Consider the following 25,763-nt stretch of genomic DNA (forward strand, 5'->3'; position numbering starts at 1 on the left):
TTGATTGGTTGGTGCCATATGAAAGGGTAGGGTAGGACATTATATTGCTTACTTGGGAACCTAGGTATGGAGAAAGAAGGTAAGGTTAGTAGTTGTTAAACAAAAACAACAGCAGCATAGTGAAGTATGATGGTTCCACTTACAAATCCTGGGACGGCATTGAAAATAGGATCACCTGTTTTGAGGATGGTGAAGCAATTCTTTCCTTGGGCATCGAATTTGTTGGATTGACCCTTTGGTCCAATGATGTACTTGCCGCTTGGGTCAGTGGCAGTCAAACAGTAGTCTCCTGGAATAACATTGGGCTCAACGAACTGTTTGACACGTTGTGCATTCGCATCAGTGGTCCATTTGTTGATCTGAGTGCCATCTGCTTTCGTCAAAGTGACGATGATGCCTCCAATTAATGGTTCAGCGTCGTTGTCACTTCCATCTTTGTTGAGGTCTTCATAGGCATGACCCTGGATAGTAGCCAGTGGTATGTTGAGTCCTATTGAAGCTTTGACCTCAAAGTTGGAGTTGGCGGTCGTCCTGTCTGCGGTGAAGCAGTACTTTCCATCTGAAGCAAACTTGTTGTCAGCAGCAACTGGTGGCGAGATATATAGTATCCTATCCTCAGGAGTGAGCATGAAGGTGAGGCAGTACTCAACACCCTCCTTAGGAAGATCGAATGAGTAAGCACCGGTGCTTGGCGTGGTTACCTTGGTAATCTCATTTCCTGAGACCTTCTCAGTGAGTGTAACAGTAACGCCCTGGATCATTGTGGTCTCAGAGGCATCCTTGATACCGTCCTGTGATAGGTGTAGGAGCGAGCGAATCATTGTTAGTTGGGCGGGTATGATCTATCGCATTGATCACTTTTAATATTACTTACCTTGTTCAAATCACTCCATGCAACTCCCATTACCTTGAAGTTTGGAACCTGTGATTTACAGAAGTATGAATGGAGTGTTAGTGAGGGAGAACAATGTTCATCCAACTTTAGATGAATTGATGAGTCTGGATCAAACTTACGAAACCTGGAAGGACAAGCATCTTTTGAGTCTTGTCTGCTGTAGTAAGAGAGAAACAGTATTTGCCTTGGGGGTCGAAGGCGTTGGAGATACCCTTTGGTCCAATCCTGTACCTGCCACTTGTATCTACGGCGGTCATACAGTAGTCTCCAACTGGGTTGTCTCTCTGTATCCACTGCTCAGTACGGGCAGTACCCGAGGCAGTGGTCCATTTGTTGATCGGAGTGCCATCGGCCTTGGTGAGAGTGATGTCAATACCAGGAAGCAAAGGTTCACCTCCATTGTCACCTCCACTGGCGTCGAGGTCATCATAGGCATGACCCTGGATCACGAATAGAGGGGCATAGAGTCCCAGAGGTGCTGGGAACTCATTCTTGGCATTGACAGTGGTCGAATCAACAGTGAAGCAGTACTTTCCATCAGCATCAAACTTGTTGTTGGCGGCAATTGGTGACACTTTGTATGCCTTCTTCTGATCGTTAGTGAGAGAGAAGGTGAGGCAATAATCGCCAGAGTTCTGAACACGCAACTTGTAATCACCGGTGCTGGTAGTGGTAACCTTGGTAACCTCATTTCCTGAGACCTTTTCAGTGAGTGATCCAGCAATTCCAGCGATTAAAGTAGTCTCGGAAGCATCCTTGATACCATCCTATTGTGTTGTTGATGAGTGAGTGGGTGAGAGAACGAGGCATCATTGTCAGCACATGTAATTAAGATGGTCTTTGACCATGGAATAGCATTAACTTCCACAACTTACATTGTTCAAATCGGACCATGCGGATCCAACAACCTTGAAGCCATCTGGAACCTATTTATAGCAGAGTGGAAGAATTAATATGATGGTTTCAATTATGAATGTTGATACACTTACGAATCCTGGCAATATCTTCCATGGAGTATCTGTAGCCCTTAACGTGAAGCAGTAGTCGCCTTGGTCGTCAAAGGTGTTGGAGATACCCTTTGGTCCAATCTTGTACAATCCACTTGGATCTTCAATATGTGCGCAGTATCTTCCTGGTGGAAGATCAAACTTGTATTGTGTCCTGTCTGGAGCATTGGCATCAGTGGTGATTGTTTGAAGCACACCACCTTTGCTGTCCTTGAATGTGATAATGGCTCCTCCAAGCATTGGCTCAACGTTGTCTGATCCATCCTTTGTGTTGTATAACATTTAAAATTGTTAGTTTGAGTCTATCGACCAATCAATCAATGAATGAATACTTACTTTGTTAGAATCAATGAATGCACGACCAGAGACATTGATCTTTGGAATGTTGAGTCCAAGTGGTGCCTTGAGCAGATGGTTGCTGTCGGCAGTGTCCTTGTCTAGAGTGAAGCAGTACTTGCCATCCTTGTCATACTTGTTGTCGTTGCCAACTGGTGAGACAAGGTATTGATCCTTTTGCTCTTGAGTGAAATCGAACTGGATGCAATAATCACCGGCGAGGAGATTGGGAGTGGTGTATCCATTGGTGGCATCAGTTGTGAAATTTACAACAGGTTTGCCAACAGTAGTGATTGTACCTTTGAATCCAGCCAACTTGGTCTCAGTGTCAACAAAGTTTCCATTCTATTTGATATTGTTATTGATTGATCAATTGAGTGAGCAAGAGTGAGTGTTTGATTGAATGATTGAATGATTGGACACTTACGTTATCAACGTCATTCCATGCGAATACATTAATCTTGAAAACACGAGTCTAGTGGATTGATTGAATGAGTGAGTAAGAGTGAGTTGAATCGAAATAATAATTAAAGTGGATATACTTACGAATCCTGGCAATATCTTCCATGGAGTGTCTGTTGCCCTAATCTTGAAGCAGTAGTTGCCTTGGTCGTCAAAGGTGTTGGAGATACCCTTTGGTCCAATGATGTACTTTCCACTTGGATCCTCAGCATGTGCGCAGTAGCTTCCTGGTGTAATATCAAACTTGAACTGTGTCCTGTCTGGAGCATTGACATCAGTGGTGATTGTTTGAATCACTTCACCCTTGCTGTCCTTGAATGTGATAACGATTCCTCCAATCAAATCCTCATTGTTGTCTCCACCATCCTATGGGTTGTTATTAGTAAATCTAATCAATCGATCAATCAAATATCATCAATGATTACTTACCTTGTTTGAATCCATGAATGCCCGACCAGAGATATTGATCTTTGGAATGGTGAGTCCGAGTGGTGCCTTGAGTATATGGTTGCTGTCGGTGGTGTCCTTGTTGAGGGCGAAGCAGTACTTGCCATCCTTGTCATACTTGTTGTCGTTGCCAATTGGTGAGATGAGGTATAGTTCCATTTGTTCTGGAGTGAGTTCGAAATGGATGCAATAATCACCAGCGATGAGACTGGGTGAGGTGAATCCATTGGCGGCATTTGGTGCGATATCGGCTACAAACTCACCAATGGTCGTGAGCTTAGCAGTGAATCCATCCAACTTGGTCTCAGTGTCAACAAAGTTTCCATTCTATATTGTTATGTTTGATTGATTGAGTAAGTGATTGAACGTTCGATTGAGCAAGAGTGATTGATTGAATGACACTTACGAGATCAACATCATTCCATACAAATCCAGTAATCTTGAAAGCTGGGGTCTTTTGATTAAGTGATCAACAAAAGTTAGTGATCGATTGATTGATTGAATGAATGATTGAATGAATGAATAGAACTTACGAATCCTGGGTAAATACTCCATGTGGTGTCGGTTGGTCTGATGGTGAAGCAGAAGTTGCCCTGTGGGTCAAAGGTGTTGGAGATACCCTTTGGTCCAATGATGAACTTTCCACTTGGATCAACAGCGGACATACAATACCTTCCAGGGTGCAACTCAGCCTTGAATTGACCCCTTCTTGGTGCATTGGCATCGGTGGTCCATGTGTTGAGTACATCACCATCGGCATTCTTCAAAGTAACAACAATACCTCCGAGCAGTGGCTCAACTTGGTTGTCACCTCCATTCTGAATGATTGATTGATTGATTGATTGTAAGTATGAGCGAGTGAGTGTACGAGTTTGATGATTTTGAAGATACATACCTTGTCGAGGTCCTCGTAGGCATGTCCTTGGACGGATATCTTTGGTGAATAGAGACCAATTGGTGCATTGGCAACTGGACTATCTTTGGTGAGGGAGAAGCAGTACTTGCCATCCTTGTCATAGTGGTTGTCAGTGCCTTGGGCGGCGATGAGGTACTTGGCAAGCTGATCTGGAGTGAGCTTCATCTGGATACAATAGTCACCTGCCTTCAAATTATCAACGTGGAAGTCGTCGGCCAAATTGGCAACATGGGTGCCATCCTTAAGAGTAAGCTCACCCTTGACTCCAGTAAGCTTCTGCTCAGATGATTCAAAGGCGCCATTCTAATCATTCATTCAATTAGTGTTAGTCATTCGATCAATCAATCAATTATAGCTGACAATAACTTACGTTGTTCTCATCATTCCAAGCGAATCCTACAACTCTGAAGGCTGGAATGAATCCTGGTAGGACGATCCATGAACCGTCCTTGGCACGAATGGTGAAGCAGTAGAGTGAAGATGAGTTGAAGGTGTTGGATACACCCATTGGTCCAGTGACATACTTGTGGGATGGATCAACAGCCTTCATACAATAGTTGCCTGGTGCAAGGTTGTCGAATCTGAACTGGTTGATACGGTCAGTGCTTGGGACTGTCGTTATGGTCTTGATCAGATGGTTGTTGCCATCGAGCAATGAGATCTCGATGCCAGCAAGTAATTGTTCGACCTTGTTGTCACTTCCGTCTTGGTTCTCATCCAAGAAGGCGTGGCCGCGGATGTAGACGGGTGGGATGTGCATTCCGAGCCATGCTCTGTAGTGGTGATTCTTGGTTGTGGCGGGGGAGACGGTGAAGCAATGGCCTCCGGACTGGTCAAACTTATTGTCTTGGCCAATGGGTGAGACCATGTACATAATCTTCTGGACTGGGGTGAAGGTGAAGTTGACGCAGTAGTCACCTGGGTGGACATTGGTAATCATATATCCATCCTTGTCAGTGGTGAACGTCTTGACCAATGTTCCATTCTTGAAGGATAGCGAGCCAGTAAAGTCGCGCAGGTTCGTCTCTGGTTTGACAAAGGCGCCGTCCTATTATTGGATCAATCAATCCAAAATGATCAATCGAGTGAGTGGGTGAGTGTTGTGATTGATTGATTGATTGATTGGTATAACATACATTGTTGGTATCATTCTATGCGTAACCTTCGACAGTGTAGAGGTTGGTAAGACCATGGTCTAGACGGAAGATATGCTTGTCATCGGTGGTAGGGATTGAGAGTTCGAAGCAGTAATGACCTTTCTGGTCAAAGAAGTTGTTTGGTCCCTTGACAGAGGCAAACCAGATTCCATTTGGATCGACCATGTCCATGCAGTACTTTCCAGCATCAAGATGAGTGATCACATAACCGGCCATATTGGTGACAAAGTTGGTATTCTTTCCATTGGACACTTGGGTAAGCACACCATTAATGCCTCCAATATTGACATCAGCTTCAATGTTACGAACAAGCTTGTTGATCTTTCCATCCTATTGATTGATAGATTGATTAATATGTTGACAGGTTGTCATTGTGTGAATGAATGAATGAATGAGCAATCAACTTACATCGTTGGTATCAAAGAAGGTGACTCCTTTGACGGTGAACTGTGGGACAAATCCGGCATAGACAGTGTACCAACCATTGGGAGAATCAATAGCATTGAGTTTGAAGCATAGCTGACCACTGGCATCAAACCAGTTGGAGACACCCTTTGGTCCAATCTTCCACATTCCACTGGGGTCTGACACCTTGACACAGTAATCACCAGCGTATAGTTCACTGGCAACGAATTGAGTGAGGGTGTTATTTCCTGGGCCAGTAACGAACTGTTTGACCAGGGTGGCACCGCGGTAAATGTCAACGTGGATTCCGGTGATCAGTGGCTCGGCGCCATTGCCATTGCCACCGTCCAAGTTAATGTCATTGAAGACGCTACCACGGATCGTGTACAACCTTTGGTTGATAAGGGTAGTCGAGGCGGTGGTTGGTACTGGGTTGGTGGTTGAAGCAACAGTGCTGGCAACAGTGGACTGAGTGGAGGCAGATGATGTGGCGATTGTCGATGTGATTGGCTGGCCAGTTGTATAAGGTGGACTGGTGGTTGTGGCAGTAGTTGTTGGTCTGACAGTCGATGGAGCAGTTGTGGTTGGTACCGGGTTGGTGGTTGAAGCAACAGTGCTGGCAACAGTGGACTGAGTAGAGGCAGTTGATGTGGCGACTGTCGATGTGATGGGCTTGCCAGTTGAAGGTGGACTAGTGGTTGTGGCGGTAGTTGTTGGTCTGACAGTCGATGGAGCAGTAGTTACTGGGGATGTGGCGGTTGTGACCGTTGTTGTAGCGGTGAGTGAGGAAGATGGACCAGTGGTTGTGGCAACAGTCGACGCAGTTGTAGTTGGTCTGACAGTCGATGGAGCGGTCGATGGCAATGTGGTAGATGCAGTTGTGGAGACAGTAGTGGTAGCTGTGATTGAGGCCGAGCTAGCAGTCGTGGTCTGGGTAGTCGATGCACTGGTGGTCACGGTTGTCGTTGGCCTTGAGGTTGCAGGGGCTGTGGTCGTCACAGTGGTTGAGACAGAGGTGGTTGCAGTGATCGATGCAGTGGTGAAGGTGGTCGAAGCAGTGGTCGTAGCAGAGGTCGAGGCAGTGCTTGCAGTTGCCTGTGACACTGTTGAAGCGACAGTGCTGGCTACAGTGGACTGAGTTGACACTGTTGATGTAGCAACTGTTGAGGTTGGAACTGACGATGAAGTCACTGGTGCAGTGGTCGTCTGAGTAGTGGAGACGGAGGTGGTCGCGGTGATCGATGCAGTAGTGTAGGTGGTCGAGGCAGTGGTCGTCGCGGTGGTCGAAGCGGTTGTCACTGGAGCAGTGGTTGTCACAGTTGTGGAGACCGAGGTGGTCGCGGTGATCGATGCAGTAGTGTAGGTGGTCGAGGCAGTGGTCGTCGCGGTGGTCGAAGCGGTTGTCACTGGAGCAGTGGTCACTGGTGCGGTGGTCGTCACAGTGGTGGAGACGGATGTAGTCGCAGTGATTGATGCGGTAGTGAAGGTGGTCGATGCACTGGTGGTAACTGTGGTCGAGGCAACTGAAGAGGTCACTGGGGCAGTGGTCGACACTGTAGTTGAGACAGAGGTGGTCGCAGTGATTGACGCAGTGGTGAAGGTGGTCGAAGCAGTAGTCGTCACGGTAGTTGAAGCAACACTTGCACTAACTTGGGACACGGTCGATGCAACAGTGCTGGCCACGGTTGATTGAGTTGAAGCCGAGGTTGAGGCCAAAGTTGTTGGTTGACCCGATGTAGCAGTGGTTGATGCAACGGTTGACTGTGTGGACACGGTTGTGGAGGCCGAGGCAGAGGCTGATGAAGCACTTGTGCCTGTCACTTGATAACATTGTGGCATACCGGTTTGATCAACCGAGCATTGGAAGCCACCTGGACATTTTTTGAAGAAACAAGCAGATATACACTTTGGTGGAATGCCAGGGTTTGGCTGGCAACAAACATTTCCAAAGGGACATTGGAGATTACATTGATGTCCCTGGGCTATATTAAAGTATTTGTATTAATATGATTGAAGATGTAGATGTGATCACTTTTTGAATTTTTTTATCCTTTCCAATATTGTTGCTTCCTTACCATTTGTTGTTGCCAAGACCAAGCCCAAAAATATCACAAAGGATACAAGTAATTTACTTGTACTTTTTGGATTCATTTGGATGAAAGGAATGGAATTGTTCCAAATGGGGGTAGGTGTTGTGGTTGTTGATGTTCTAAAAATAATTATTTATTATTATTTATTATTTAGTATTATATATATTGATCTTATCAAGAAATAGAAATTACAAACAAAGGGGAAATACGCACCTTGATGTTGATTAATAAGTAATAATAATAAGATTCAACAATGGGTCATGACTTGCTTATATATATATATCGAATTTTAATAACTTTTGTGTGGCACTCATATGATTGTTTGTTGAGGACACTGATTGTACATAATGAGGAATTAAAGAACATATACCGTAAGAGTAGTAGCCCATGCATATGAATATACCCATCAAATAATGAAGCTACACCTACTAGAGTAGTGAGCTCATGTGCTTTTTGATGTGTGTGGGTTGAGTAAGGGCCGTGACCCGGTCAATTATTATGTGTTGTTTGGAGGAATAGGGGTAATCATAAGATTGATGGCTAGGTGTAGACTCAATGAAGTAAGGGAGCTTCCCACCAAGGGGTGGAAATTCATCAATAATTAACTTTGAATAAGTGAGAATGACAATATGATTAGTGAAGTGTTGTGTCTATCAATCAATGTAAACTTCGGGTCAAGTACGGTAACTGCTATATACTACATATGATTGATTGTATTTACAATTCCACTTTAGATACCTAATTGGTTAACTGGAGAGCATGTGCACCTTTGAATTAATCATATTTAAGATCAATGGAGGGATGTAATAGAGTACTTACTCTCCATCAAACACTATTGAATCAGTGATTTGATTGATAGATAGTTAGATTGATTGATTGATTGTCTGTGACTGAGTTTGTGATTGAGAGAGGATATTTGTGATTGATTGAGTAGACCTATGTATGGAAGTTGAGGATCTTGAAAAGATAGATGTTGGCCTCGTTTAAGACGTCGACCATGGACTCGATGTCCCTTGGAGGGGTGAATGGGATAGCAATTGACATGTTGTCCAGGACAACAGTGATGTCCACATACAGGACATGTTAAAGCGAACCTGGATTGATTCAATATAAAATTTGATAATTATATTCTTAGAAAATAAAATAATTGAGAAGTCCATGAATAATTACACGAGTAAATTTGTGTGTATTTGTTGAGCCTTTATTTATTATTTATTATTTGTTAGAGAGAGATAGATTGTTATTTATATATATAGATATAGATGCCTTTAAAAAGACTACGAAAAGGTGCAATTGATCAATTCCTTGTACAGACAAAGTCCAATGATCAATCATCCATCGAGAGCAATGACGACATTGAACTTTTGACCTCAACATCAACAACAACAACAAAGAAGATCACCTCTAAACCTCATACTACGACGACCATCGATTTGGACAGATTGTTTGATCAGAATGAAGCATACCAATCAACACAGCCTCTACATCTCGTGAAGGATATACCGGATCATGTTCAAGATGATGATAATGAAGTAGAAGAAGAAGAGCAAGCCACCAACACAGATCATCATCAACAACAACAACTTGTAGACACATCAGCAACGTCACAATCAAATGATATTGATATCAATGATATGACACTGCCACCTCCATCATCATTTGGGGATCATTCCAATGCTGCTGACGATGATATCTTCAGTCAACCATCACATGGTGATCAACACATATCCTCACCACAAAGAATAACAACTATAATCGATGATGACGAGGATGATGGCAATACGAATGATTGGGGAGACCAACAAATACAAACACCAACGCCATCACCACCAACCATCAAAGCACCGCCTGCTGTCACTGTTGTCAATGAAGAAGATATCGATGAAACAACTGTTATTGATGAGGACGAAGACAAGCAGGAGTCGACTCTGGTGGTCGAGGACATGGATGTGACCAATCAATCATCAGAAGAGACACCTCCTCGTAAAGTCAGAAAGGAAAAGAAGAAGAGAACCAAGCAGGACAAGAACAGACCAAAGCCAAGGCAGAACAAGAAGACAGACACAATAGACGTGAATGATGAAGTGGAGATGGTTCAACACAACAATAGTGGCAAGACTGATCATGATGCTGACATTGCCCTCGACGACGAGGCTGACCACGACCAAGACTCAGACACCAACCCTCATTCATTGTTCATTGGTCAGAGCGTGGCTCGCATCAACTCAATGTCATTCTACAAAGGTTTCCGTCTGTTTGGCTTGGACTACTATGTTGACTTCACAATAATGGTGGATGACAGTGACATTGGTGGCGTGTCAACCTCTCAACTATACAAGATATCATCACTTTGGCAATCAGACGATGACAACTGTCCCTATGCAGAACTGATAGTTATCAAGAAGTCTGGCGACAACAACAAACGAAGCACTAAACAACAAGGTGGTGCACCCCAACACATCATACTGACCAAGGAGGTAGTCATCAGGAAGCTGTCAAGACTGCGACGAATACTTCATTGTACAATCGATCCCCAATCAGTGTATAAGAAGCGTGCGTACTACCCTGACAATGCATACTACTGTCTCGATCAAGACTACAATGTAATCAACTACAAAGGCCCCAAAAGACTACTATATGACAGTGTGGCGTTGGTGTCTCCGCCAGCATCCCAACAACAGAGCGTGGAGATGGTGGAAATCAATGTCAAGCGCAAGAAACATGAAGACAATGGATCATTCGACGACTTCACCATCAGCGGGCACGTCGATGTTGGTGTTGATGTTGATATGCAAGATGGTCATGATGATGATCGATCGGATCATGATGATGGATTGTTTGGAGGCGGCAATGATCGTCCAGATTCGCCGTCAGTCGAGGATAGGTCACCCGAGTCGCCGTCGGTGGAGGAGAGCTCAGCACACACAAGAAAGAGACTGAGGAAGCTGCGTCCAGCTGACTTTTGTACTCAGGCCGATGCATGGGATCTTGAAGGACTCGACAACACGATCAAGACATCCAAGCGAGACAAGAAGAAGATACGAAGAGCATTGGACGCGATCAAGGGCAAGAGATCAGGCACCTTAAGCTCTGACATCGAGAGAGATGAACATGATGACGATTTCTTGGCGTTTGGATCTGACGACGATGATGAATCAATGATGAGCAGCAACACATCAAAGGATACCACCAATAACGACATGAACAATGAGCTCAAGTTAGCTGTCGATGAAGAAGACTCAAAGAGAGGTGACTATGTTACATACGATCTGACACAGGAGGAGAAGGAGAAGATAGAGGACTCGAAGCGCATGTGGGAGGACAGTCAATTCGCCAAACCAAGGATCTCACCAAAGAAGCCAACATTGAACTTTGAGACACACTCAAAGTCATCGCAGCTCATGGAGGAGACGTTGAAGAAGTTGATCCGCGAGAACCCACTCAAGAAGCAGACAAAGATCGATCACTTCTTCACCACAATGAGTGGAAGTGACAAACACAATGCCATCGACCTAGAAGACACGTATGTTCCTCCAGCCTCTGTACCTGTGCCCAAGAGAGAGCCCAAGCCACCAGTGTTGAAGCGAGAGCCAAAGGCATCTGCAAGAAAACCATCAGTAGCGAGACGACCGACCGCAGAGCTATCATTCATGATGCCAAATGGAGACATTGCACCAAGATCACAGGTGCCAGCCAGCTTCAGCTCAAGGAAGCTCCAATCTCAATCATCTCAGTACTTTGTGGATGGTGTCAAGAGTGATGAGGAGAAGGACGACTATGAATACGATGACTTTGTCGTTGAGAATGCAAGTGATGAGTCTGATGAAGAGGAGGAAGAGGTACTGGATCATGGCGATGATGATGATGGAGCAAACCAAGTGGATGAGCATGAAGACAATGGAGAACATACTGATGGTGGTGAAGACAATGACGGAGGAGATCAATCCGACAACGAAGACGACCGATCAGTTTGCAACAAGCTTACTCCAAACAGTATAAAGAAGCAAGGTAAATATTGAGCAGGCCAGAATCGACATTGCAGTCATCTAACAACGTATATCAATCACTCATATCTAGTTGAGCATTTATTCTCCAAGAAGTTCACAACAAAGGAATCGTTCGACATCTTCCTTCAGTACATCATCAGTTGTATATTGGATCCAGACTTTATTCAATCAGTCATGGAGAGTAATGATCGTTACTTCATGGATGCACTGGACAAGATAGAGGCAACAGTTGTTTCCAGAAAGGATATATTGGTAACAAGCAGTGTATGGCAGACAGACTTCTTCCAGGACCTCAAGTATCGTCCTGGATACACAGGTGTTCGTGGTGATGGATCAGTCAGATGCCAATCATGCATGCGAGCCACTCACTCTGCCAGCGAGGTAGTGTTGTTCAGTGGCAGCTCCTATGAAGTGACTGACTTTTGGAAAGGATACTTCAGAGTATGTACCTCTGATTACTAGTACAATCATCAATCAGACTCACTCATTTACTCATTCAATTGTAGCGACCTGAGAAGCTTAGTATCAATGAGACTGAACCCGTGGACAAAACGTACAACCTTGGCACACATTGCTACAAACGATCATACCTATTCCATCAACTACATCACTATCCAATGCGCCTGTACAAGACCATCAAGAGCGAGGTGCGCAAGTATATCTCCAAACACCCAGGTATTGACTCTCAAGAGATATTGTTCCACTTTATCAACAATCCAAGTTGGACTGGCAGTGTATGTATTCAATCAATCAATCCTTCCAACACTCAAACTAACTCTATCCCAACACCACTACAGTACTTTGCCAGTCTACAGTCCCTGCTTCAGCAAGCAGATGTTGGAGTTAAATAATAAAGTCTTGTCTCTCTTGGACAGGACAAACATGTACATACTATACTTTATACTCATCAATGATTGCTGTTTGCCATTAACTACTTTGGCAACAACAATGCAGAGCATGATTTATTCTTCTTCTCGATGGATAGATCGAGAGCAGTCATGCCACCCTTGGTCACAACCTTGGTATCGGCATCGTACTCGAGCAAAAGCATGACCATCTTGGGCAAGCCAATATGGGCTGCCTCGTGAATTGGGAACCGGAACTCCTCATCACCAATGTTTGGACTGGCACCAAGCTCCAACAGTTGGCGAGCTGTGCTCAGCTTGTGTTGTTTGACTGCGATCAACAGTGGAGTCGACCCATCGACACTCTTCAAATTGACATCCAATCCACGCTTTTTGACGAGATAGTCGATCATATCCTTGTTGCCACTTGTGGCTGCGATGTGTAGCGCAGTCTCCCCGAGGATGTTCAATGCATTGATGTCCACACCCTTGCTAGTGATAAGTTCCATGTCCGACACTGTACCAGAGAATGCTAGTACGTGTGCCAGTGTATCATTGGTCTGCTCCACCATGTAGTCAACACGTGCTCCATGCTCCAGGAGTAAGTGCATCATTGCCGAGAAGTTTGATTGTGCTGCCAGGAAGATTGGTGACGTGCCTCCAACGTCCCTAAAGTTGACGGCTTCAGGTTGATGCGCCAGTAGCAGTCGAGTTGATTGAATCTTGTTTGATGCCACAGTGTAGTGCAACGCTGTGTTTGTGCGGTCCTTGTCCTTGGCGCCAGCCTTGATCAACACCTTTAGCACCGGTATATATGTATAGAAGCCTGCTCGCTGGTAGGCCGTTTCATCACCACGAGGATTGACATAGCCTATGTCTGCCTTTGCCTCATTCACAAGGAAGTCGACAAGTGGCACGTCTTGATTGGAGATGGCCGACATCAACGGTGAGTCACCTTCCTCGTTGACATTGTTTGGGTTGGCTCCCGCCTCAAGCAGTCGACGACAAAGGGGAAGCATACGCATTGAGGCTGCAATTCCAAAGGCATCAGTCTGTGTTGGTGTCTTGATGTGCACGTCTGCGCCAGCCTTTATCAACATGTCCACTACTTCGAGCGAGTCGTTTGCCACCTGCTCCTGCTCAGTCATCTTTGGCGACGGTCTCGCGCCCTTCTGTTGCATCATCATCGCCATGGCACAGTAGTGCAACGCAGTGAAGCCGACCTTGTTGGCAAAGTTGACATCGTTGTCCTTGGGATTGGCCAACAGTTGTTTGAGCATGTCTTTATCATTCATGAGTATGGCCACCTGGATCGGAGAGTCATCACGAGCGATGTACTCATCATCACTATGTACGATCTTCTTGAAGCACTCTGAATGTTTGTTCTCCAATGATTGTTGTACATTTGCACAACATGATGTACCCGTACTACCTTTCTCCTTGTTCTTGGACTCACTGTTGTCGTCCTTGTTGCCACTGCTCGTCTCTCGTTTTGTTCTTCTCGCTTTGTTGACTTCTTCTTTGAAGTTACTGCTTGTTTTGGTAGTTGTTGTTGCTGTTGATGATGACGATGATGATGTATATCGTCTAACTATTGGCTGTACTACTTCACCTTCATTGATTGATGTAGGGGACAAGGATGATGATGCATTGACATTGACATAACCAATGCGTGGAGTAGCAGTACCAATGCAATGAGTGACCACCTGACGATATGTACTCAGAGCAGCATGCCTCGACAAGTTATAACCATTAATCATTCTATTGATAGATATCTATCTTTCTTCTTTAAGTGTTATGTATACCGTCACTATGATCTCATGATGTTCAAATGATGTGGACTGCCTTGCGGGGAAAAGCGTGGACTCCCCACAACACGCACTTCATCCACTCCCTTGCCCAACATGAACTCACTATGATCCCGAGCCAAAGTCATTCATGGCTGCCCAATCTTATTCCAAAGGGTGATCTAATCATGACCGACCAAACAATGTAATGTTGGTATTGCGGACACTCGGTGTATGATCAAGAATTCAAGACCGACCTTTCCGATGCTGAACCGGTAAATAGGTATATACCACGTTGTCATTATGAATGAGTGATTGGCATCAGGACGCCACCAAATCAATCATTGTACCCAATACTAATTATACTCGCGATGTCATGATGCTTATGATCAAAAACCATGACCATGCACTGAACTGATTGATTCATTGATTGATATCCTTTCATCAATCGACTCTTACTAATACTCTTCTATATATGTTGTGTGTGTGTCTATGTAATCTTATAACTCTTGGGAGTTGAAGACTAAGTCAAAGAACGTAATGAATACGCGTTCGCAACATTCGGCGCCATGAATTAGAGTTGTATCAACTTTGAAAATTGTACACTTTTTCAACTTCAAACAACACCAACCGATCTTACTCATTTTTTATCTTTGTTTCATTCTTCATTACACTATCAAACATACACACGTACAAACACATATTATATATATACATATAACTCATGAGGCTAAGGAATTCAATGACTTCATTGGGATCATCAGCTACTGCTACAACTGCCACCACTCATTATGTTGAGACGGAAGAGGATGGTGCACAGGATGAAGAAGACGATCAAGACTCAAGACTACTTCGTACATCAGCACAAGAGGCATACAGAAATAAAGATGTTGCAAAGTCAAAGGCTGCTCATCGTAAGATTGATGACGAACCACATAAGAGGTATGCAATGCAATCAATCAATCATACTATCAATCACATACTCATACATACAACAGCAATGCATTTAAGAAAGGATCAATCAAATACTTAAAGTCAGGAATAGGCTTTGGATCATATGCTATACTATTCTGTATTGCAATAGTCATCGGACTTGAAGCACTATTCAATAGATTCAATCAACACAACATACAACAACAACAGAATGCAGATAACAACTTAGTACAACGATGGACTAGCGGGCATGACTGGGACTCTTTAATATTGTATATTACAACAGTCATACTCACGGGCAGCGGTGTGGCACTCGCCTTTATCGAGTCGCACAACAAGCGAGTGGACATCAATTTTTATGAGTCGGAGAAGAAGCGAGAGACATGGGAGTATGACAACTATGTGGAGGGCGAGCAACGCGAGATGGTCGAACTCTACTGCAAGAAGGGCATGAATCAAGACGATGCAGTAGTCGTCGTCGACCTTCTCAGCAAATATCGAGACCTCTTTGTCGACATCATGATGGCCGAGGAGTTGAACCTCATCCCTGTTGAGCTACATCTATCACCAATGGAGACAGGTATGTTTGATGTTGATGTTGATGTTGATGTTGACATGACCTAACAATCACAAACATAGGCCTCACTGCAATGATATCATTCTTGATCTTTGGACTGGTGCCATTGACACCGTTCTTCTTCTCTCATCTTATTTATTCAGAGTTGCAAAGGAACATCGCCTTCCCCTTATTCATACTGATAGTCGAGTTGGAACTATTCCTCATTGGTGCTCTAAAGGTAATGAACTAATGAACGCAACATCATCATATTATGACAATGACACTAACAAACACATGAATACAACAACTTTAGAGCAAGTTCTACGTTGGTACATGGTGGGGAGAAGGTCTAATATCAGCTTGGAATGGAGTTGTCTCTATCTTGGTCTCATTGGTCGTTGGACATTCGCTTGGATTTATAGGTATAAACATTACATCATAATTGAAGACTACAAGACAATGCAATGCAATTCAAAGCAATGCCAAGCAAGGCAACAGACTGTTATTGGATTGTATACAAAGGGTTGGACAATACACACTCTTGTCAAAGCGTGATTGACTAATGATAGCTTTATTGGAATGGACTCAAACCAAACTAAACTATCAGACATCGACTGGGTTCTACAGTCTGCTGGTCCCTCTGCAAATGGCCTATGAAGTAGTGGTCGTTGAGCAGCTTGAGCATCATACCAGAGTGGAACTGTACGTTCTCAGTGCCATCTCGTCCGGCAAAGCGTATCAGTGCGTTCTTGCCACCCGGATGCGCTCCGACGTACTTGGTGATGTCGTACACCTTGTTCTGGATGATCATCCAGAGATCGTCAACAGTGTTGTGCAGTGCGATCTCCTCTAGACTAAAGTAGTTCTGTTGGTTGACTGTGTCCTTGATGCTGCCTGGCTTGTACTTAACTCTCCTGTTGGTGTTGCTGCTGCTGTTGTTGCTCTCGCTGTTGCTGTCGACACTATCACTTAACAATGTACTGCTGTTGAGTCTACTACTACTACTACTGCCGCTGTTGTTACTTCCATTGCTGCTTTGAAGTACACCCCTACTAGTAGATGACTTTAGATCGGTCGAATGTCTTTGGTTCGAAGTTGTTGTAGTTGTTGTCGCTGTTGAAGTTGGTTCGGCTGTATGTTGCTTGCTATTCAGTTGTTGCTGTTGCTGCTGTTGCTTCTCAAACTTGATATATATAGGTGATACGTGACTACTTGTCTCGTGGTTGAACTGCTTGTGCGTCGAGTCGCAGTAGGGATAGGCCTTTGATTGCTGGCATGTGCACAGGGGTATCTTGAGGTTGGAGTGGACGATAGAGTCGCCAAAGGTGTTGAATAGCAGGTCTGATGCAGAGTGCGATTCAGAGGCTTTCGGTTCGGTAAAGTCCTTCAGTGATTGAGTGATTGTGTTGAGTGATTGTGATAGTGGATGTTCGTTCGATACAGTATGTTCGATTGTGATTGTTGTATTATTATTATTGTTGTTGTTGTTTGTTGTTGTTGATTTACTACTGCCACTGCTGTTGCTACTGCTATTGATTTGTTCTGATGTTGATATCGGACGTCTTCGCAAACTAGTTGACTGTTGATTCTTCTGTTGTTTTAATCCATTATTACTACTACTTAGGGGAACATTCGACTCCTCTATATCTATAATCTGAGTTTGATTGTTTCCACTGCACATACAGCCTTGACATTGTGGAACTGTTGTAGTATCCATTTCTTTTGCTGTATAGTATAGTATGTATATATTGTGTGTATATATATTGAGCTTGATATGTTTTTAATAATGTTCTATATATTAATATATATAAATATAAATATAAATAGATAAAGAGATATTATTTGTTTGTTTTCTGTATTTGTTATATATATAAATATATAAATATATTTATAACCTCTCTAATGTTTCATTACGAATTGAATAATGATTAGTATCACTGGTAATGAATTATTTCACTGGTATTATTTATGATTGACTGATGATCTAGCTAGCTGTTCTCGATTGTTATCGTTATCGTTGTAATAGGGAGCATGCTAGAGATAATACATAATGAGAAAATGTGTAGAGAGTAATAATTGTGTTTGTGTGTATGTGGTGTGAGTGAGGTGAATGAGTTAGTGAATGAGTGTAAGTTGAGAATGACCAAGTAGGCGTGTTATTGAGTGCGCATGAGTCTGTGTGTGAGCGTGTGTTTGGGTGTTAGTGAGCAGACACGCATACTTGTGAGATTGAACACACACGATCACAGAGATGTCACCAAAATAATTAAAAAAATGTGTCATTGACAGTCACCAAACAAAACAGACTTGTTGACCTACACGATAAATGAACTTACCAATATTGTTTTAGGATGGTATTGTACTTTAGAATGTAATTATATGTATAAATAAATATATATATTTGTATTTATGTATGTATATATGTATGTAAGTATTGTTACAACTTTAGAGAGAAAGTTGAGAACCATCCAATCTATTTTTAATGGGTTGTTGTACAACAAAAATCCCAATTTTTTGTTAAAGGTCATCCAACAAAAACGACAACAATTGATTGGAAGAATGTGAGTCCTATTCGGGACTCAGGGGTATCCAAAACACCGGAACTACGAACATCTAGATCCAGAATACATATATAAATATAACTTATTTATTATTATTTGTATACTTTCTTCCCCTCGGAAACACCACGGAATTGATAATATACCATGCTCAACATGATTGTTAGGAGTACTGTCATAAATATTACCCAAGAATACTTGTTATCAGTGTCTGGTAACAATATGAAGGGTCAAAGGTTAGTATCTGTATGTGACATGTGTGTGCTTGAACGAATGTACACATACCTGCAACAACACAACAATATAATTTCAGACCTTGTTGTGGTCGATGCAATTTCTGCTCTTCGACCTTGCCATAGACATTTCGTATCCATGTGGATAATTGAAATTGTGGTGTCTCTTGTAATAGTATTACCCTTGCACCTTGTGTGTACTTTGGATCATAGGAGCCATAGCCAGTCTTCCTTCCATATCCCAAGTCAATGCCATGGTAATCGCCATGAAAGTCATTCTTGTGATCGTGGCCAAAGTATAGTCCCTTGATGTCCTGTCGCTCAATCATTGCGTCAATGAATCGAGAGTGTGATGTGTTGTAGCAGCATACTGATGCATCGCCAAAGTCGCCATATACATCAAAGTTGCTCCAAAGATCGATCACTTCAACCGGTGGCACATGGACGAATGCAACTGATGGCACACGATTATGTAGGTCACTCTGTTGCTGGTACCACTCCACCTGCTGAGGCCTGATGCAGCCCCAGTCACCTAATCGTCCACATCCAGGATTGTCACTGTCGAATATATAAATGAGTGATGCCACCTTGTCCTGGTCGGTCGGGTTCGACGACAAGATTGGAAGAATATAATTCGTTTCGCCAACTCCATTGATCGATCCATGCTGTGACAAACTAAGCTCCGCGCTATGCTGTCTATCCAAGTCGACCAACATGCTGCCAGAGTACAATCCCTCTGCGTCGTGATTTCCAAAGGTGATTGACCATCTATTCATTAATGTAAGTATCAATGAACACTACTTGATTGAATGGATGATGATGACATACGGTATATTCCTTTCAATCATTGGAGATGTGAGCATATGCCACACCTCATGGTATAGGGATAGATTCAGAAAGTTCTTGTTGTAGCCACTGATCATATCACCAGACAACATAACATAGTCTGGCTGTTCATAGTCCAACAAGTTGGCTTGTGCAATTCTATTCAATCGATTGAACTCTGGCCATTCGCCATAATGTAAATCTGTAAACTGTATCTGTTGTTATATTGTTCCCGATCCGATGTGAGTAGGTGAGACTAAAGGGGAGAGGAAGAGGAAGGTCATCTATTCTATCTTTCATTCATACGATTTTGAATGTTCCGTCGTTTCTATATCGCAACTTCCTTGTTGGGATTGTCGCCGTCGCCGTCGAGTTTGAGTTGTCTATATATTGTGTATCTGTATCATTGATGTTGTTGATGTCGATGTTGTTGTCTGTTTCAGGATGTAGAGCATTGATATGACAGTTCCGCAGTAGAGATAGATGTATTGTTATAGCAATTAATATCAGTTTAATTATCTTCAACTGACTATTACGATTCATATGTATAGCGTTGGTGTATGACATTATGTATTAATATATCTGTGTTGTTGTTTAGACCATCTTATTTGTATCTTTGCATTTGAACGAATGAACAAGGTGACCCTTCAACTTCTTTCATATTCATTCATTCTTCGTCTTCGTCAATCTGAAGTTATAATATTTTTATTAATAAATAAAGTACAGTAGTAATAATGTAGCCATTAGGATGACTGACAGTGAAGAGGTAGTGTAGGAGCGAGTGGCACTAGATGGTTTGCCAGTGGTAGTTGACATTGTTGTTGTGGTCGTGGATTGGGTGTTGGAGGTAGTAGTGGACGACGTAGTTGTAGAGGGCGAGGTCGTTGATTGACTTGTTGTGCCTGTCGTGGAAGTAGAGGTAGAAGTAGAAGTAGAAGTAGAAGTAGTGGATGGACTAGTTGTCTTCTGGTACACTCTTACATAATCAATGTAGTTGTATTGAGGCCATGTTGTAGTCTCATTCGGTGAACCAGACCACTGTTATCGATTGGATTGTGTAAGTATACCTCAATAGACAATGATCAACATAACGTAAACTACTTACACCTCCTCCAATAGCAGTGTTTAGGATGATATAGAATGGTTGACCAGTCTGAGGAATAGGTAGATGTGGATAGGTACTGTTTACAACATTGAATATCACATTGTCAACCATGCTATTGAGCCGATGAATAGTCAAGTCAGTATATGTATGTACAGATTATTCGAAGAGTCATAACACTTACAAGACCATCCAGTCAGGTTCCCAGATAACAGAGTAGATGTGGAACTCAGTGTTCATTGTTGGCACGGAGGTACCATTGAATTGACTGACGAGGTATTTGCGTTCACATTGAGAGTTGTTGTTGTGATGGAATGTAGCGTAGGAGTTCATATCATCGTTGATTGACTCGATGATGTCTATCTCACCAGCACTCAGATAGCATTCACCTTCCTCCAAAGGCATCATCCAGAATGACGGCCACATGCCCTTTGCAATTGGTAGCTTCATCGATGCCTCAATCCTGCCGTAAGTGACATTGAGTTTGTTCCATGTTGACACCATGCCAGATGTGTAGTTCTTTCCTTGATAGTCCTCTTCTTAGACATGTACTACGCCACTATCACGTAAGTTCCAAAATGACTTGTTCAATGTATTACCATTGAATTGATCCTCAAACTGTAATGACCAACCATCATAACTAACTTGTTGTCCATAATAATATGATTGTACACCTCATTGTTGAAGGTTCAATATAGCAACAAATAGTAATATTGGTAATATATATTCATAATAAGACATCATTATTATATATTTGTTTGAATCAAGATAATATAAAGACTAAACTAGAGTCTTTGTTTAGCGATATATTATCATAAATAGATACAATGTATGTATTAATAGGAGTACGAAGGAATCGGAAGTTGTAACCCATTCTCGTGACATTGTTTGAAATGGTGCAAAGGGTAGAACCATTGTTTACCGGTTTTTGGTCCCATGTCCTTCATTTGGGTCATTACTAAAACCATTCGAGAATTTATCATTTTAGGTCTAGAGATAATATATATTATATATATATTGCATAACATTACTATTTGTTGTTGAAAACCAACAAGAAGTAAGAAAAAGTGACTTTGCAAATAACATTGTGAAGTTGAACTTTTGCAAACTCATCCCACACAGGTTTGCAAACAATGACAACATGACCTTTTCAAAAAAAACAATCAACATGGATACTTTATTATTATTTACAACATTAGTATTATTAATAATATAACAAAATGACAAACAAACATAATATTATTATATATTTATCATTGTTGATTGTATCTACAACGTTGATCTTTGCTAAACTACCATCTCCATCAACTGATTCACCATTCGAATGGGTGTCAGCTACCTACAACACCAGTTCAAACCAATGGGTACTCCAAGTAAGGTATTCAAACCTTCAAGGTATTGGTACATCAAACAAGTTTATAATCAGTATGTATCATTCATTCAATCAATCAATCAATCAATCATTCATTCATTCATTTCTAAACACCATCATCATCATTTAGGAAGGGATAATCTTGTGATTGAGGATGAGAATGGAGAGGTATGGCTTGTAGAGGATAACTTTGAATCAAACATCCAACTTGATTTAATCCAACAAAGTATGTTGATCATTCACTCCATCATCCGTCCAATGATTCACTCACACAATCACTTAATCACCTGATCAGAGTTGGAGCGAGACTTTATTGGAAACTATTATAGTGTCAGAGATGTGAGAAGAGATGAGTCTGATTATTATGGAAAGTGTAATCAGTCTTTGAGTCTTTGTTGTAATCAAACAATATCAAGGACATTGGTCCAAGATCCTCAATCTCATGTTGAGATGTTCATCTTATCACTCTCGCCATCATCATTGGTGTCCAGTGCAATCATTGATGTTCAAGGCTATCGAGAGATCAACATAACCAATCAATCAACATTCCAATCACCCAACCTAACAATATCCATTCAGGGATCGGTCAACAATGTTGATGCCATCAACATATTCCAACAATACTACCTTGCATTCACTGACTCCAACACAACCTTCCTCGTACCAAGATCACTTGTTGGAACCAAAGAGAATCAGATTGGTATGCAACCCTCTACATTCCTGAACAGGACAACCTGTGACACACCTCTTGGACAGTTCGTCCAGACCAATCCAAACATGTAAGTGGTCGGTCGATGGCCAGGGACTTGGCTCATGATCCTAGATACTAACTTAACCCCAATATAGTGATGACCAGTTTGCAGTTGTCCGTGGAAACACGATTGAACGTCTACTCAATGGAGAGTGTAACCTCCAAGTTGGTGGAGTCGTACCCAACTTTGTCCTGTCATGCTCCAACTACCAATCATTCATCACATTCAAGTTGAATGCTGCCCAATTCCCTCTAGTGCAAGCTAATGGAGTGCCATCAATAGTTGTATGTATCAAGTATCCATGTGTCCACGGTCTAGACTCTACATGTATACTAACTCTTGATATTTATATATATAGAACACAGCATCACTTCCATTTGGTGATGATAGGTATTATACTGAAGCGAGTAAGTATCATCTTTACCTCATTGTTCTAGGTAGTGTATTAACTCTTATTTGTTCAATCCAATCAACACAAACAATGATCAGTCATTGATGTTAATTGTCCATCTGGTCTATGCTTTGTCCAGTTTAAATCGTTCATGTGCTGTGTTGATGGAGCAGACTGCAGTGGTCAATCAATCAACATATACCCATCGACCAAAGTATCAATGGTCATCGATAGCAACAAGACAAAGAGGCAATCATTCTACATTCAGAGTAGAGTATGTATCATTCATCCATTCACTCCAATGTTGAGCTAGTACTTACAATCTTATATAGAGAGCAATGTCAACAAGTGGATACTGCAAGATTGCCTACTTCAATGGCCTCAAGTTCGTACAGAACATCCAGGTCAACTTCACTACCACCCAATTTCCACCTCCTCCAGACACCATGGTAGACGATGGAGCAGCGCCTCAGTCAAAGGATGGAAGAGTGTTCAAGTGTATGTCAAGACCTCACTCACTCGCGTTCATTGACACGATTACTCACTCACTCAATCACTCTTACTTACATAACACATCAATCATTAGCCACCTATGCTGATATATGTAGTAGCAAGGTACCACCAGCTTACTTCTACAATGGATCGTGTTATACAATCCCAGATTGTACAGGCGATCGAAAGTTTGATACACTTGCCAGAGCATGTCGACCAAACTGTCCACCAGATAGGACATATTACAATCCGGAAACGCTCACCTGTTCCACTGTACCCAAATGCACCAATGGTACATACGATAGTGTGTCTGGAAGGTGTATTCAATCAATCGGAGGTGTAAGTATTATCCAACCTTCCAGCCATCTAATTGGCCGTGTTAACTCATACATCAACCATCAATAGGTCAATACATGTGTAGTTGGAGATGATCCCAATTGTACATCTAAAAATGGAACGACACCAACGTTCAATACTGGAATTGGTAACTATGGCAATGTGTCTGTACCTCAACAAGTACCAAGCACATCAATGTCATCAGGGGCTGTAAGTATTGATTGATTGAATGTCAGTTTGTCAGGTGGACATTCTCTCTCTCTCTCACTCTGGCGATACTAACATAACATTCATTCATTCATTCAATGTGGATCCCATCTAGATATTCTTCATTGCAACTGTTTGTATGCTTATATTGACGATAATAATTGGAATTATTTCTTGTGTCAGTTGTTACTGTTGTTATAAGAAGAGGAAAGGAAAAATGTATGATGAGGACATGCCTCCTCCACCTCCACCTCCACCTCCAAGAGGTAGAAGAGATTATTATGATGATTATTATTATGACGATCCTCGTCACTACAGAGAAAGAGATGATAGAGGTAGAGATAGATATTATCGACCTCCTCCTCAAGGCAATGGACAACTGAACAGAGAGGGCACTCAAATGTATATGGTTCGAGGACGTGGTCCACGACCAGTTCGGAATACGAATGTCCAAACCTAACTCCAAAGAGTCATGACAAAGGCCAGAGACACCTCAATCGTTAAGGCTCACTTCCAACTAAACTCCGAACTCCAACTCCAGCTCCTCTCAATCAATCAATCAACCAATCAAACTATCAAGCAAACAAATGAACATAATAAAGTACTAGAACACCTGACCTTTGATCGATATATTGAGCGTGATTGATTGATCGCCACTAACTGTCTGACAGACTGATGTTAACATGAGTATATACCTGGACCACCTTGTGAACCTGGAATACAACCAGTCCATGGTATGGGCTGGCATCCACCTTGGGATTGAGCTTGATCACTACATTGGGATATGATTGGATATCCATCGACACATTGATAGAGGCGTCCGTCAACCTTTAGATTGTCCGTGTAGAATGTTGTGTAGTTGGCTCCACCACAACTGTCATCCTCTTGATAGAAGAATGCATATTGGATCGAGTCGACAGGATAGTTGGCACCGGTGTTGATTATGGCAAACTCGCTGCCCGACTGATCAAAGTTGATGCGTGTACATTGGCCCAAGGGATACTTGTCCGTGGCTATCAAACCAGTGCAATTCTGATTATTGTAATATGATACTGTGATGTTGTCTGGGTGGTGAGGGTCGGTTGACACCAACACATAGTTATCCCATTGATAGATGAAGCAGGTGTTCACGGGCAGTCCATATCCTACACCTTGGTTCGATGTGCAGTCAAGTGATGTGAATGGATTGATTGTAATCCATGATGGCCCTGATGTTGCTCCAGCTGATGAGGTTGAGCTGATCACAACCAACGTCACAAGCAACACTAGAACTGTTGTAGTTGTTGTCATTGTTGTTGTTGTAGTTGTCTATCTGTTTGTTGATTGGTTGTTTGATTTATCGATCAAAATATCTTGTTGGACCATCGTTCATATTGATCAAAACAAGGTGAACTTCCACCATTATCTAAAGTGATGCAACTAGTACAAGTAAGCATCGATCATTCATGATAACTAATCCAATTAGTTGATCACACATAATTGGTTCATCAGTTATTATATTAGATAGTCGAGAGTCCAATCATTGTCACATGTTAGTGCCCCCAACAAGGCCAGGTCACACACTCAATCACTCTATCAAACACACATGATCAAGTTTAATTTGGACCTGACTGGTCATCTAGATGTACATTAATTTATCATTGACATCC

The 25,763-nt window shown here is 42.4% G+C and overlaps 10 protein-coding genes across 10 annotated transcripts; 3 read left to right on the forward strand and 7 right to left on the reverse strand.

Moving 5' to 3' along the window:
• Positions 1 to 48: 48 nt before the first annotated feature.
• On the reverse strand, positions 49 to 5,003 carry SAMD00019534_010420 (hypothetical protein; the record flags this gene model as incomplete). Its single annotated transcript, XM_012903009.1, has 14 exons — positions 49 to 60; positions 144 to 791; positions 875 to 922; positions 1,015 to 1,662; positions 1,771 to 1,821; positions 1,885 to 2,166; positions 2,239 to 2,583; positions 2,666 to 2,713; positions 2,785 to 3,066; positions 3,130 to 3,474; positions 3,554 to 3,601; positions 3,681 to 3,965; positions 4,043 to 4,366; positions 4,434 to 5,003. 14 exons carry the CDS (start codon positions 5,001 to 5,003, stop codon positions 49 to 51), a joined length of 3,936 nt encoding a protein of 1,311 aa, XP_012758463.1.
• Positions 5,004 to 5,214: 211 nt separating this feature from the next.
• SAMD00019534_010430 (hypothetical protein) lies at positions 5,215 to 7,464 on the reverse strand (the record flags this gene model as incomplete). Its single annotated transcript, XM_012903010.1, has 2 exons — positions 5,215 to 5,550; positions 5,629 to 7,464. 2 exons carry the CDS (start codon positions 7,462 to 7,464, stop codon positions 5,215 to 5,217), a joined length of 2,172 nt encoding a protein of 723 aa, XP_012758464.1.
• Positions 7,465 to 9,349: 1,885 nt separating this feature from the next.
• Positions 9,350 to 12,573, forward strand: SAMD00019534_010440 (hypothetical protein; the record flags this gene model as incomplete). Its single annotated transcript, XM_012903011.1, has 4 exons — positions 9,350 to 11,723; positions 11,793 to 12,163; positions 12,229 to 12,456; positions 12,520 to 12,573. 4 exons carry the CDS (start codon positions 9,350 to 9,352, stop codon positions 12,571 to 12,573), a joined length of 3,027 nt encoding a protein of 1,008 aa, XP_012758465.1.
• An 80-nt stretch (positions 12,574 to 12,653) lies between these two features.
• SAMD00019534_010450 (hypothetical protein) lies at positions 12,654 to 14,327 on the reverse strand (the record flags this gene model as incomplete). Its single annotated transcript, XM_012903012.1, has 1 exon — positions 12,654 to 14,327. The coding sequence occupies one exon, from the start codon at positions 14,325 to 14,327 to the stop codon at positions 12,654 to 12,656; it is 1,674 nt and encodes a 557-aa protein (XP_012758466.1).
• Positions 14,328 to 15,078: 751 nt separating this feature from the next.
• SAMD00019534_010460 (hypothetical protein) lies at positions 15,079 to 16,261 on the forward strand (the record flags this gene model as incomplete). The annotated part of the gene is made up of 4 exons (XM_012903013.1): positions 15,079 to 15,296; positions 15,353 to 15,867; positions 15,927 to 16,084; positions 16,160 to 16,261. Coding segments are annotated over 4 exons (993 nt in total), but the record flags the coding sequence as incomplete, so codon positions are not given.
• A 183-nt stretch (positions 16,262 to 16,444) lies between these two features.
• On the reverse strand, positions 16,445 to 17,563 carry SAMD00019534_010470 (hypothetical protein; the record flags this gene model as incomplete). Its single annotated transcript, XM_012903014.1, has 1 exon — positions 16,445 to 17,563. A coding segment is annotated over one exon (1,119 nt), but the record flags the coding sequence as incomplete, so codon positions are not given.
• An 851-nt stretch (positions 17,564 to 18,414) lies between these two features.
• Positions 18,415 to 19,575, reverse strand: SAMD00019534_010480 (hypothetical protein; the record flags this gene model as incomplete). Its single annotated transcript, XM_012903015.1, has 4 exons — positions 18,415 to 18,459; positions 18,551 to 18,615; positions 18,690 to 19,405; positions 19,466 to 19,575. The coding sequence occupies 4 exons, from the start codon at positions 19,573 to 19,575 to the stop codon at positions 18,415 to 18,417; spliced, it is 936 nt and encodes a 311-aa protein (XP_012758469.1).
• A 674-nt stretch (positions 19,576 to 20,249) lies between these two features.
• On the reverse strand, positions 20,250 to 21,068 carry SAMD00019534_010490 (hypothetical protein; the record flags this gene model as incomplete). The annotated part of the gene is made up of 4 exons (XM_012903016.1): positions 20,250 to 20,354; positions 20,444 to 20,500; positions 20,568 to 20,679; positions 20,749 to 21,068. The coding sequence occupies 4 exons, from the start codon at positions 21,066 to 21,068 to the stop codon at positions 20,250 to 20,252; spliced, it is 594 nt and encodes a 197-aa protein (XP_012758470.1).
• Positions 21,069 to 21,888: 820 nt separating this feature from the next.
• Positions 21,889 to 24,132, forward strand: SAMD00019534_010500 (hypothetical protein; the record flags this gene model as incomplete). Its single annotated transcript, XM_012903017.1, has 9 exons — positions 21,889 to 21,937; positions 22,067 to 22,162; positions 22,232 to 22,715; positions 22,783 to 22,972; positions 23,047 to 23,095; positions 23,178 to 23,353; positions 23,412 to 23,577; positions 23,666 to 23,910; positions 23,977 to 24,132. 9 exons carry the CDS (start codon positions 21,889 to 21,891, stop codon positions 24,130 to 24,132), a joined length of 1,611 nt encoding a protein of 536 aa, XP_012758471.1.
• A 660-nt stretch (positions 24,133 to 24,792) lies between these two features.
• SAMD00019534_010510 (hypothetical protein) lies at positions 24,793 to 25,404 on the reverse strand (the record flags this gene model as incomplete). The annotated part of the gene is made up of 1 exon (XM_012903018.1): positions 24,793 to 25,404. The coding sequence occupies one exon, from the start codon at positions 25,402 to 25,404 to the stop codon at positions 24,793 to 24,795; it is 612 nt and encodes a 203-aa protein (XP_012758472.1).
• Positions 25,405 to 25,763: the final 359 nt, after the last annotated feature.

This window comes from Acytostelium subglobosum (genome assembly GCF_000787575.1).
Source record: "Acytostelium subglobosum LB1 DNA, scaffold: scaffold2, whole genome shotgun sequence".
Lineage (NCBI taxonomy): Eukaryota > Evosea > Eumycetozoa > Acytosteliales > Acytosteliaceae > Acytostelium > Acytostelium subglobosum.